The sequence below is a fragment of the Diaphorina citri genome, unplaced genomic scaffold, assembly GCF_000475195.1.
Source record: "Diaphorina citri unplaced genomic scaffold, Diaci psyllid genome assembly version 1.1 scaffold319, whole genome shotgun sequence".
NCBI lineage: Eukaryota > Metazoa > Arthropoda > Insecta > Hemiptera > Psyllidae > Diaphorina > Diaphorina citri.
In genome coordinates this window covers 100,568-112,378 of record NW_007377754.1, presented here as the reverse complement: position 1 = coordinate 112,378, position 11,811 = coordinate 100,568, and the positions used below count along the sequence as shown (strand labels likewise).

Genomic DNA, 11,811 nt, shown 5'->3' with positions numbered 1-11,811 from the left:
CCTATTGTCCCTGTTGCAATCAGAATGGCCTGTTCCCCATACTGCCTCTCTTCCACTGTTATCTTATCAGGCCAAGACTTTTGGTAGCATTGAACTTGGAAGTCCCAATCACCAGGCGGGTTTTTCCATAACCCAAGTAAAACTCTCACTATTCTTACTAAGTAAAAGTTCCATGTATTACCAGAGACATGAAGTTCATCTCTCATTTGTGACGCTAGTGTAGGAGTTCCACATGTAATACTCGTACAGGTAAACTTTCAGGAGGCAGCAGCGTATAAAGAACGGCGAACGAAACTTTCAAATTGTGATGATTCGAAATAGGAGTAAAAATAGAACTTTTTCCAGTCTTGTTAAAATTCTCCTCCGAATCAGAAAGACTCGTGTATCTAAAATTATCTTTATTTTGAACCTTCTCGTCACTTCTCTATGGTAAAAACATCAAGGATAATTGGTGAATTAAAGGGTACCTTTCAAATCTGTAGGGGCAAAGAGCCCCAGAAGATGGGTTAAGCCTCTACTTACCTATGTATGTACCTTCCTAACCATTAATAATATTATATTTCACTAAATTTCAAATCAATCTACCTGGATTAGAACAACTTCCATGTGTAGGTCCGAGCTTATGAATTAAAATCAAAGGTCAAAACTCAAAAGCGATGATTCCAATAATGTCTGTTTTGATAAACAGAAAACTGTTATTCACATCGACACAACACGTAATTCCTACGTCTAGAACTTCAATTGAGTAAGCAAAGCAATAACCACTGAAATTGTCAGTGTTGGACATTGTTTCAATTGTATCAGATAATAAGTTTCAGTGGTTATAATTAAATCAAATTGTGAAACAGTTAGTTGTGAATACAATAAAATTTTTAGTACGAGTATCCTATCCGGACATCCTAAAGAAGTAAGTGTGAATGTTGTAATGATAATTAGCACGCATTATGAACAATTATTTCTTAGTCCTTAGAGTGAATATTATTTCCACCGGTATGGGTCGCAGAAAAGTAACTATTAGAATTCTATCAATAGTACCTAATTACTCCATACTCCATAGATACTTTCAACAACAGATATCTAATAGGTGACTGTAAACTTTTTGATCCAACTACTCACACATTACCGACTTCGTTTTGAGAACCTTTCATTTGTGATTTACTCGACATTCACGTGTTCTTTCTAGACAGGGTTACAAAGTTGACAAAGTTCACCGCATACTTCAGCACGTTGATGAAGTAGGTGTGTCCGATACAAAACGTCTTGTAGAACTTCACGTGGTTTCTTTTCTGCGCTCGGAGAATCATGAGCGTGAGGTCACGGCGTGTGGACAGGTCTCGGTTCTTGTACCAGAAGCTGTGAATGATGGCGGTCCGCAGATTGATGTTACAATTGTCTAGGAGCTCGGAGCAGTGACACAGGTAGAAGTATTGCATGGAGAATGCGAGAAACTCGAAGAATAACTTGTAGAGCCGCTCCTTGGAGATGGCTTCCGGTGATGTGAGTTGATATAAGCAGAGGGCGACCAGCATGTTGTTGGCAATCACCTTGACGACCATCATGCCTTTGAAGAATTGGAATACCTGTCAAAGATGTGAGAATCTAATTAGACAAGTAGAATATTTTGAACGCAACAAAATATACCTACGACATAATTTCATATTTCGGTGTTTCCCCTCCTAACACAACCAAGTACCCAACATAGAGAAAGTAAACTCTCACCCTTTCTTCAAAGTGAATGATTCTCTGATGGAATCTGATGATCTGTCGAACGTACAACTTTTCATATAATACTTGTCTTTTCAACTTCACAACATTACTTTTGATCGTCTCCTGGGGTGAATTGTTGTGAGGGATATTCTTGGATTTTTTGCTGACGTCAGCGTATATGAACTCTCCTCGTTCAATATTGGTGAAATACTTCCGCAGTCCATTATCATCGAGATCAGCTCCAATGTTCCTAATATACAAGTTGAGGATTTTGTACTGCCCTGTGATCTGTGTGATCAACACTGGCAGGAAAGCCACACACAGGCTCATCACTAGTATACGCAGGATGAGAAATATAATAAAGTAGAACAAAATATGGTAATATTTCGGATCACTGTCATCAAAAGGGACCCAGAAGTTGGTTTCCAGTCGATTCTCCGGGTATTTCCGCCGATAAACACGTTCAAGAATAGCCAACTCTTCGTTTGAAATGGGAAGATAGGTTTCAATGATGGAACCTAATAGTGCAAGTCCTAGTAGAGAGCTGAAAGACAGGTAGATGTTTATTTCTGTCCGGTGACAGTTCTTAACAATTGTTTTGTCTACAGAGGAGAACGTATTTTCCATCCTAGTAACGATTTCTAGGAACTCATCCATTCTGTACTTACAATTCAAGTATTCGAATGAGTATGAAATGAAGCAAGTGTCTTCTAACATTCTCTGTAAGAACTCTGGTAGAAATCGTCTTGAGCGGGTGGTAGTGCTGAGAATATGAGATATCAGAGACAGAATACCAATCACCTGACAGATAACACAGAACACCCGATGTAACACTTGTTTCCAACGTGCCTCGTAAAGAACCAAATGATTCATAATGCCAGTGTAGTTCAGAATTCGGAGAACTTTTCTCATGGAGTGAGGATATGCCATTGTTCCAACAGGATTCGTTCTCAGAATAACTCGAAGAAATAGTACGAATATTTGCACCTGATTTCTCTCCCTCTGTATAGGACGGATTTTTTTCTCAACAAAGAGAGAAAGTTCAGCATCAGAGTCTTATTTGAATAGAAGAAGTCTGAAATAGAAGAGCAAAAGAAGGTAAGAAAGACAAAAACATCGTCGGAAAATTATTCGAAAGAATAGGTAATATCAAGTCAAATTTGTCTATGGTTGACTTAAAGTCTGACCTGGATTACGAAGAAAAAACTAAGTTTTGTGTTCAACTGTTCAAGAATACCCAAAATCTAATACCTACTCCCTTTTCTATAGAGAAAGAAAGAGGGAAGGAAAAAACTCGAATTATTTGACTGCTATGAAAATCTTCTCGGTAGATTCAACAACAAAAAATCCAATGTTGTTTGGATGAAAGAACAAATGGGATCAAGAGAGAGAGAAGGAAGTGGAGTACTTCTGGAATGAAGGAAAAAAGAAGGGAAGAAATAATTATGAATATTTTCATAAATGTAAATAGTACCCACATAAGAGAGTGAAAAATATCCAAGAACTTTGTGTGAATAAATTTTAAATACCTACCCTTTTTTAAAAAAAAAAAAAAAAAAAAAAAAAAAAAAAAAAAACAGACGAACTAATCGCAACATCGCATCGTCAAGTGAAAAAACTCAGTTCGTTCAATAATTAGAGTCTTGAGTGGAAGATAACCAATTAGCGAGGTCCAAGTCTCATTATCTATCATCTTGACAATCGTTTTATTATTAATATTATTATATTAGTTGCGTAGTACATATACTAGTATTACAGGTAGGTACTTTGCTATTTACATACCTACTGGTATAATCCTTTATAGTATTTATACGTGAGAGTGTCACTTGTGAATAAAAATAGTACTGAGACTTACTTACTTGTTGGAAAAAATCATACAAACCACAAGCATCATATTATGAAAAACTACCTAATGCCTGGTTTCACAGTAAAACGAACGTTTATCCGTGCCATTTGACACTGCCCAAGGCATTCGCTATGCGAGATTAATGCCTGAGGTATTTTCCATCACCTAGCGGTCAAAGGTCTTTTACTGGTGGTTCAGTGAAGGTCTGATTGGGCCCGAATGAGTTGAACATGTCCACCAAATGTTTTTTTTTTTATGTGGCAAGAAGCTCTTCCACCTAAGCATAAAAAAACTACCTCATTTAATTCAATTCAAATTAAATTATTAATTAGGTTCTTACCATTTTGTCCAATAAAACATTAATTAGGGACTTCTGCAGTTCTTTATTGGACACTCTGAAGTTTTTCATACTATACTAGTGTTCCAATTCTTAGAGCAAGATCACTCATTCCAGTCTGTACCTTGAGGGCATGAATAGTGAGTGACCAATATTGATAGATTTGACAAAAGAAGGAAAGATTTGTCATGGCAGATTGTGGAGAGCTGATCAAGGAGGAGTTTCCACACATAGATGATGAGCTCTACCAATATATTGATGGTAAGTTGAGAGAAAGGGAGAAAATACAGACTTCTCAGTCTGAATTTAACTTTTGCTTAAGCAAAAATCTGGACAGAAAATGTATCTAAATAAGTGGGAGATTCCAAGCTCTGTTGTGGACATTCCAAGCTCCGTTGCAAAGGTCTTGGCAGGGGTTGATATATGATGGTCTTTAAAGGGTCTGTGGTCACTGCTGCGTACACATACATCAGTAGTCAAGATTAAATTCGAAAAATGAAATTTCCACTCAAATACAAATTGAACTTTATTCAAATTTGTGATACTTGTAAGAAATTTTAGATAGGTAGGTAAATATTATGATCAGAAATAGTTAATGATGTCAATTTTATTAATTTTTCTCAGGGGTATTAACAAATGGATGTGACGACTTTGAAAACATAGATGATCTATACGAAGCTGTTGGAGAAGTTCTACAGGAAGTTGCTGAAAATAAGACTGATGATGATATCAGGTATGTAATCTGTAATAAGAATAATAGAATACCTAGTTTAATACAAATAATTTCATTTTTCACAAATATCCTGCCCTTTACCCCCACAGTCTAAACATTATCCTATATGTACATATTTTTGTCTACAGGGACATATGCTCAAAACTATTTAGGTTACTCAAGTCTGATGAAGATGCTTCTACTATCAAGAATGGTCCTACCAAAGTTCTGAATGCACCAATTCACCTGGGATCTATTGCTGCTAATCTGGATAACAATGTGGATGAAATCAAAAGTATATGGGTCAATCACAGGGAGGATGGCTTTGTAAGTTCATAGGGTACCAGACACTTGCCTAGATATCCAGTTTTGAAATAATAATTAAATCATAAATTACTTATTTGTAGTACCTGCCTCGGTGGTGTAGTGGTCAAGGCACTCGCCTGGTAAACAGGAGGGCATGGGTTCAATCCCAGCCGAGGAATGGAATTTCATCCTCAATATAATTTGAGAATTTGACCACAATAATAGTAGTAGCCTACTGCTGGAGTACTTAAAGGGACTTTTCAGTCCTATGCGAGCAGTATAAATAAGCACTATTATTGTTATTATTATTAAAGCAGAGCCTTTTCAGAACTTTTGTCACAGCATTACATACCTCTTTTGCAATCAATATTCATAATGCAATTTGCAATATTCATAATCTTTTTACACTTTTAATGCAACCTCTAGTCACTATTCAATCAGTTGTCCTCATGAGGCTGAGTGCATCCTGAACTCCAATCATAGGGCCAAAAAAACTTGGACCCAGCCAGGAATCAAACCCGGGACTTGTTGCATGCAAGCCTAGTGTGATACCCACTAGGTCACCAAAATGAAGCTATTTTGGAATACCAAATCCTCCATACTTTTACATTATAATCTTATCAAAAATTTGCTCCGCAGAAAGTAGACCAAAGGAAATTGGAGAAAGCAGAAGCCAAGCTACAGCAAAAGCAAGGGAAAAGGAATGACCAATCTTCAAAACCCGTCACAAACACGTTTAAACCAGAAACTGCCACTGCATCTCAAGTGACGAGCAAAAAGGATGCTAAGCTTGAAGCCAAAGGATCCAACAGGACAGCAGATATTAGGATAGAAAACTTTGACATTGCCTATGGGGAAAGGTAAGTTAGGAAATCACGTTAGTGGGAGTGTGTTGATGGTCCCTTCATTTAGATAAAATGATTTCAGGGCTTGCAAGATGTCCATGATGATTTCATACCCTGTATCATGATCCGAAGGCCAGCCACTCACCATCAGGTAGACCTGAAGACAGGTACACCCAAGCAGATCTACCTGATGGTGTGTGCTCATCAGGTATCAGGTGGACCTGATAGTGAGTGGCTGGCCTAACAGGGTTTTTTTTTTTTTTTTTTTTTTTTTTTTTCTTCAATTTTGTGGAGGAAGGTGGCGCGGCGGATTGAAACTTTTTCCTAGAGGTTTTCACCATTATGAACAACAGAAGCTCTTCTGGCCCGTCTTTTAGGAAGGCCATCCTGAGTGAGGGAGATAGATTTCCACTATAGGGGTTTGTTTTTATCTGTATTCGAGTATACTCATTTTATCCAAACAAGTTTGCTAAAGAGTACGTACTTAAGTAGTTAGGAACCAGAGTAGGTAATGAGATCAAAAATTTCAAAGTAAAAATAGGTACCTATGTATGTATGTAGGTATGCCTGAACTAAAGCTCAAATGTGCTAATAACTAAGTACCAATAAATAATAATATGTTTGAAAGTATAACATAATGTTGTAACAAGTCTTCATGAGATTTAAAATTCACCAAGTCACCGAAATCGACCTTGATTTTCCTTTGTCTGAGAGCAGTCTTCAGAGTGAAATCTACTCCTCTAAAGTCCTCAAGGGTTCTTCCCACAATTAAGTTATTTCTAAGTTCATACTAAGATTTTTTCGATCTAATTCAGCAAAACAAGTTGATGAAAAGTCGATCCTGCCTTGTAAGCGCTAGGCCGCGGGTTCGATTCCCGCCCGGGGCGGATTTTATCCTGATGGGATAATGTTCGTTCTCGGAACGGCTGCTGGCCTATCCTGTCTTCCCCGCCCGGGGCGGATTTTATTCTGATGGGATAATATTCGTTCTCGGAACGGCTGGCTTTCTCCTATCCTGTCTTCCTCCTCTCTTCGATTTCGAGACGATAAGATCATAGCAGTTACAGTTCCCTCTGTCAAACCTCTTAAAAAAAAAAAAAAATATTTTTTTAAATTTTTTGCTTCATAGGAATGGATTTTCAAATGGCATCACACGACTAATACTCTTCCACTGTGCGGCCTCAAGAAGTGCTCAAAAGAATTGGGTTTCATATTAATGGTCCACCACTTCGCAAACGTTAGGAACCTCTGCTCCACAGGTTCGGTTCTGAGCCATCCAGATCCGAGATCGGTTTGAAGCCACCTCTTGACCTAGATCTGGTATCAGGTTCTCTCTTCGGACCGATTTCAAATCGATTAACCTCTCAGTGATCAGCTTTGGAAGTGTTTTCTAAAGCGATCTGGTTTCGCCAGACTGGGATTTCGTTCCGGAGTTTAGTTCTGTGATAGGAGCTTGTACAGCGGCCACAAGTGCCTTTTTGTGTCCTTTTTTGTGGGGTTTTCGGTTTGCTTTTGGATCTCTTTTTGTTTGTTTATTTACTCCTTTTTTGTGTTTTTTATTATTCTTGGGGTCTGAATAATTTTGTTTTGGTGTTTTAGGACATCTTGGAATTTAGATATATGTACTTACATCAGTAACCATGATTCTGTGTTGAAGTATGTTGTCCCAGTTAGTACAGTGTTGGATATTTTAACTTGTTGTTTCATTTCAAATTGTTATTGCTGTTATTAGTAAATGGTTTCTTCAAATTAAATTGATCCCAAGGGCTCGATTCCCGGGGCGGATTTTATCCTGATGGGATAATGTTCGTTCTCGGAACGGCTGGCTTTCCTCCTATCCTGTCTTCCTTCTCTCTCTTCGATTTCGGGACGATAAGACCCTAGCAGTTACAGTTCCCTCTGTCAAACCTCTTAAAAAAAAACCTCTACTATTGAAAGAAGAGCCCTGTAAGATTATAGCAGGGCGAGAGAAAGAGAGACGTAATAGGGAACTTCAGTTTGAAAGATTGTAGCAGAGAGAGAGAGAACGAGAGGAACTTCAATTGAAAGGAGAAATACAAAATGGCCGCCCGTTAGAAATAGAAAGATAAAAACTGAAAGGCAAGCAGCAAGCAATACACAAAGCCAGGCTCTTCTCTCTCCTCTCTATTCTTCTAAGCTTGGGAACACTGAAACATTATCATCGGTTAGCTCTACCGACAGCTGTTCTCAACCTTTCTTAGCCAACCTCAGTGGTATACTCGTAATAGTAGTAGTGCTTATTTATACTGCTCGCATAGGACTGAAAAGTCCCTTTACTCCAGCAGTAGGCTACTACTAGCCTACTAATATATATCCTGTCTTCCTTCTCTCTTCGATTTCGGGACGATAAGACCATAGCAGTTACAGTTCCCTCTGTCAAACCTCTTTAAAAAAAAGTACCTAGGTACTTAACTACTTAATAAAGTAGATGCCTACCTCAAGTAAAATAAAAATTATTGCAAGAAACATTTTGAATGGTAAAATGCTCATTTGAACTTGGATGGAAAAAAAAACACCTTTTCATTTACTACTTTTCATGCTCATTTTCAGAGTCATCTTTTTCAGCACTGTAACAAATTTTCCCCTTTATAAAAAATTGAACTTTTTTCTTTGGAACATTTTCTAAAAGAATTTATCTCTAGAGATGCTTTAGTAACTTAATAAAAGAAAGACGTTTAAAAGTTAATAATAATTAGAACTTTTGTTCAGTGGACTAATTTCATCTATTCATCATGGGAAACACAGAGAGCAATGTTACAAGTGGAGTCAAAAAGCAAGCTGATACATCTTCTATTCAGATGTACAATTTAGTGGATTTGAAAGGTGGGGGACTCCTAGTGGAATTAATGAAAAAAGCAGCCCAAACGAAGAACTATGCTGAACTAGATGAGGCTATCAAAACCAAAGTAGAACCATTCTTATACAATAAAGGAGAAGGAAAATTGATACCTGTGTCCCAATTAGTTCTGATGAGAAATAAAGAAAGACCGAGACATAAATTACTGGGGCCTTTGAGAAATATGGATAATCCAGATGATTTTGACATAGAAAAAGATATTCCTCCACAAGAAGAAGTCATGAAGTGGGACCCTAGCAAATATAGAGATGTGTGCTGGAATTTGACTGATAGAGGAGCTGTAGGAGAGACGGTATTGCACTTGTGTTTGCTCAATGCAACTTCAATCCATGCTGACTTGGCTAAACGTTTACTTAGATTCTACCCTAAATTAGTCAATGACATCTACATGTGTGATGAGTATTATGGGGAAAGTGTTTTGCATCTAGCTATTGTCAATGAAGATCCTGCCATGGTAAAGTTTTTCCTTGACAATGGGGCTAATTATCATGAGAGATGCTTTGGTAACTTCATGTGTCCTGAAGATCAAAAAGCATCAAGAACAGACTCACTAGATCATGAATGGGTTAATTTAAGTGTTGAAACAAATTACGAAGGTTATGTATATTGGGGAGAATATCCTTTGACTTTTGCAGCTTGTCTGAATCAAGAAGAATGTTATAGACTAATGTTAGCCAGAGGTGCAAATCCAGACAGTCAAGATACTAATGGGAATACTGTACTCCATTTGCTAACTATCTATGAAAAGATTCAAACCTTTGACATGGCATATGAGCTTGGAGCTGATTTAAGTGTGCGAAATATACAGAACTTAACACCCCTAACATTAGCTGCTAAGTTAGCAAGGATTGAAATGTTTTTCCATATTTTGAATATTGAGCGGGAAATTTATTGGCAAATTGGAAGCATTACTTGTGCCGCATACCCGTTATCTCAAATCGATACAATTGATATTGAAACTGGTAACATAAGTAAAACTTCTGCTTTGAATTTGGTGGTGTTTGGTGACAAGGATGAGCATCTAGAACTGATGGATGGAGTTCTAGTAGACTTACTCAATGCCAAGTGGAATGCATTCGTAAAATTTAGGTTCTATCGACAGTTTTTTCAATTTTTCATATATTTCCTCATATCTCTTGTATGTTTCACTCTAAGGCCTGGACCGATTGCCACACACAAAGGTCCTATGCCAGTTGCCACAACACCTTTTTACTATACACAGACAGCAGATTATGATTTCAGCACCGCACTTCCTGAAAAAAGTGACATGGGAAAAGTTGTGGACTTATTTACTACTGTTACACATCGAAGTGCAACCACAAAACATACAACAAAAGGAAAGAGGGTTGAGAACCTCATAGAGTTGACAACGAAACCAAACTCAAATATTAGAGAGCACACTAAGAAAAATGAAAGCTCAGAGGTTAAAGTTTCAAATCTTTCAGAAATTCACATAATAAAGAAAAGGAATATTTTTTTCATACCTTATGTTGAAGACTTGAGAGCGTTCCGCGGGAAAAGTAAAAAGAAAAAGTTACCTAAAACAGGAGTTGAAAAATCGACGGAAGCCACTGTGAATTTGAACAACCTTGGCAACAATAATGACCCCGGGACACCTGATGTATCGGTCAGTAGCAATGAGGAAACAGAGATGGAGGAGGAAGAGGAAGAAGCTTCTAACAACACAAGCAATGCCAATTCCAATGAAGAAAGTTTTGAAAATACCTCATCTGTTATGCAAACAACTTTCACAACACCAGTATCTGTGATTGAGAAAACAAAAACGTCTTGGTGGCAAGAACAGTCGGGCAAATGTCGGTTACTAAAGATGAATGACTACAAAGATATAGTTCGATTATTGATTGAATTTATACTGGAAATAGGAGCTTTTTTGTATTTGTTTGCTGCCATGAGAGAGGCAGGATTTCTCGGCTACAATATGTTCGTAGAGAATTTGATGACGGCACCTTCTCGAGTTATGTTTCTGTTTTCTTGTTGTTTAATGATGGTGATGCCTGTATTGAGATTTACTTGTCAAGATGAAGTAGAGGACATAGCTGCTGTTATCATCATGTTGACCACTTCACCCTACTTCTTATTCTTCTGCAGAGGCTTCAAAACAGTAGGACCATTCGTAGTCATGATCTACAGAATGATCATGGGAGATCTACTCCGGTTTGTTTCTATTTATCTCGTGTTTGTCATGGGGTTCTCTCAATCTTATTATATTATTCACCTCTCCTTTGATAATCCTCTTACCCCAGGAGGTGTCGATGATACCGTAAGTAATCCAATGCCAAATCCTACAGAAAGTATAATGGCAATGTTTCTAATGTCACTGACAACATTCGGTGATTATTATACAGCATTTGAAACTACGGAACATGCCTGGGAAGCAAAGTTATGTTTTGTAATATTTATGGCAATTGTAGCTATTCTCCTAGTGAACATGTTGATTGCTATGATGGGTAATACTTATCAAAAAATTGCCGAGACTAGAAATGAGTGGCAAAGACAGTGGGCCAGAATTGTATTGGTTGTTGAGAGAGGAGTTCCACCCAAAGAAAGACTAACGAAACTTATGTGGTATTCACAACCAATGTCTGATGGCAGGAGAGCTCTTGTCCTTCGACTCAACCAAACTGAAGAAGACAAAGAGGAAATGAAGGAGATGTTAGAAATGAAGAGAATTCATAATAAAATGGTAGAAAAAAGAGCCAGAGGAAAGAGAATGCTCTCAGCATCCCCTAGCCCGAAGAAACTCGTCAACTTAGCAAAAGCTTCACCCCTTCTCAAATGATGATAATACTTGAACTATAGTTTACATGAGAGGATTTGATTTTCAAGTTGAAAAGAGAATTTCAACAAAAGAAAAGACTTTATCCTCCGTGCGACGACATTCAAGATAAAGTGGAATTTCAAGTTTCTGTTTGTTTCGAAAATGAGGAAAGAGGAAACATTCTTTCTTGTCAGAAGAAATCCCTGTCACTTGTAACTTTCGATGGACATTGTTCTAAAGAAAATGAAGGAACAAGGTAAGCGTATAGCTACAAATGGATATAATTATGTAAATATTGTAAAACACTTTATAAACGTGCTTACTATTTGCACTTCTGGGTAATTGTCATATTGGCAACACTGTTAATGTTGACAACAACATTGTGAGGTTAGGTTTTGAAA

At 37.5% G+C, this 11,811-nt stretch overlaps 3 protein-coding genes across 3 annotated transcripts; 2 read left to right on the top strand and 1 right to left on the bottom strand.

Annotated features, from left to right (window-relative positions):
• Positions 1-1,166: 1,166 nt before the first annotated feature.
• Positions 1,167-3,142, bottom strand: LOC103507516. Its single transcript, XM_008471989.3, has 2 exons — positions 1,720-3,142; positions 1,167-1,580 (listed from the first exon to the last, which is right to left on the bottom strand). The coding sequence occupies exons 1-2, from the start codon at positions 2,635-2,637 to the stop codon at positions 1,167-1,169; spliced, it is 1,332 nt and encodes a 443-aa protein (XP_008470211.1). The 5' UTR covers positions 2,638-3,142.
• Positions 3,143-3,852: 710 nt separating this feature from the next.
• On the top strand, positions 3,853-5,772 carry LOC103507515 (ATP-binding cassette sub-family F member 3-like). The gene is made up of 4 exons (XM_026822346.1): positions 3,853-4,151; positions 4,515-4,623; positions 4,752-4,929; positions 5,548-5,772. Exons 1-4 carry the CDS (start codon positions 4,079-4,081, stop codon positions 5,770-5,772), a joined length of 585 nt encoding a protein of 194 aa, XP_026678147.1. The 5' UTR covers positions 3,853-4,078.
• A 2,734-nt stretch (positions 5,773-8,506) lies between these two features.
• Positions 8,507-11,566, top strand: LOC103507514 (transient receptor potential cation channel subfamily V member 5). The gene is made up of 2 exons (XM_017443357.2): positions 8,507-9,812; positions 10,296-11,566. The coding sequence occupies exons 1-2, from the start codon at positions 8,507-8,509 to the stop codon at positions 11,429-11,431; spliced, it is 2,442 nt and encodes an 813-aa protein (XP_017298846.1). The 3' UTR covers positions 11,432-11,566.
• Positions 11,567-11,811: the final 245 nt, after the last annotated feature.

What these genes read in the sequence shown, in the direction of transcription:
- LOC103507516 (XM_008471989.3), bottom strand. Translation starts at nt 2,637, where the DNA reads ATGGCATATCCTCACTCCATGAGAAAAGTTCTCCGAATTCTGAACTAC. An exon ending in TCATTCACTTTGAAGAAAGG is followed by an intron (nt 1,581 to 1,719) that starts GTGAGAGTTTAC and finishes CATCTTTGACAG; the next exon opens with GTATTCCAATTCTTCAAAGG.
- LOC103507515 (XM_026822346.1), top strand. Translation starts at nt 4,079, where the DNA reads ATGGCAGATTGTGGAGAGCTGATCAAGGAGGAGTTTCCACACATAGAT. An exon ending in AAGACTGATGATGATATCAG is followed by an intron (nt 4,624 to 4,751) that starts GTATGTAATCTG and finishes TTTTGTCTACAG; the next exon opens with GGACATATGCTCAAAACTAT. An exon ending in ATCACAGGGAGGATGGCTTT is followed by an intron (nt 4,930 to 5,547) that starts GTAAGTTCATAG and finishes TTTGCTCCGCAG; the next exon opens with AAAGTAGACCAAAGGAAATT.
- LOC103507514 (XM_017443357.2), top strand. Translation starts at nt 8,507, where the DNA reads ATGGGAAACACAGAGAGCAATGTTACAAGTGGAGTCAAAAAGCAAGCT. An exon ending in ACCGATTGCCACACACAAAG is followed by an intron (nt 9,813 to 10,295) that starts GTCCTATGCCAG and finishes TGGAGGAGGAAG; the next exon opens with AGGAAGAAGCTTCTAACAAC.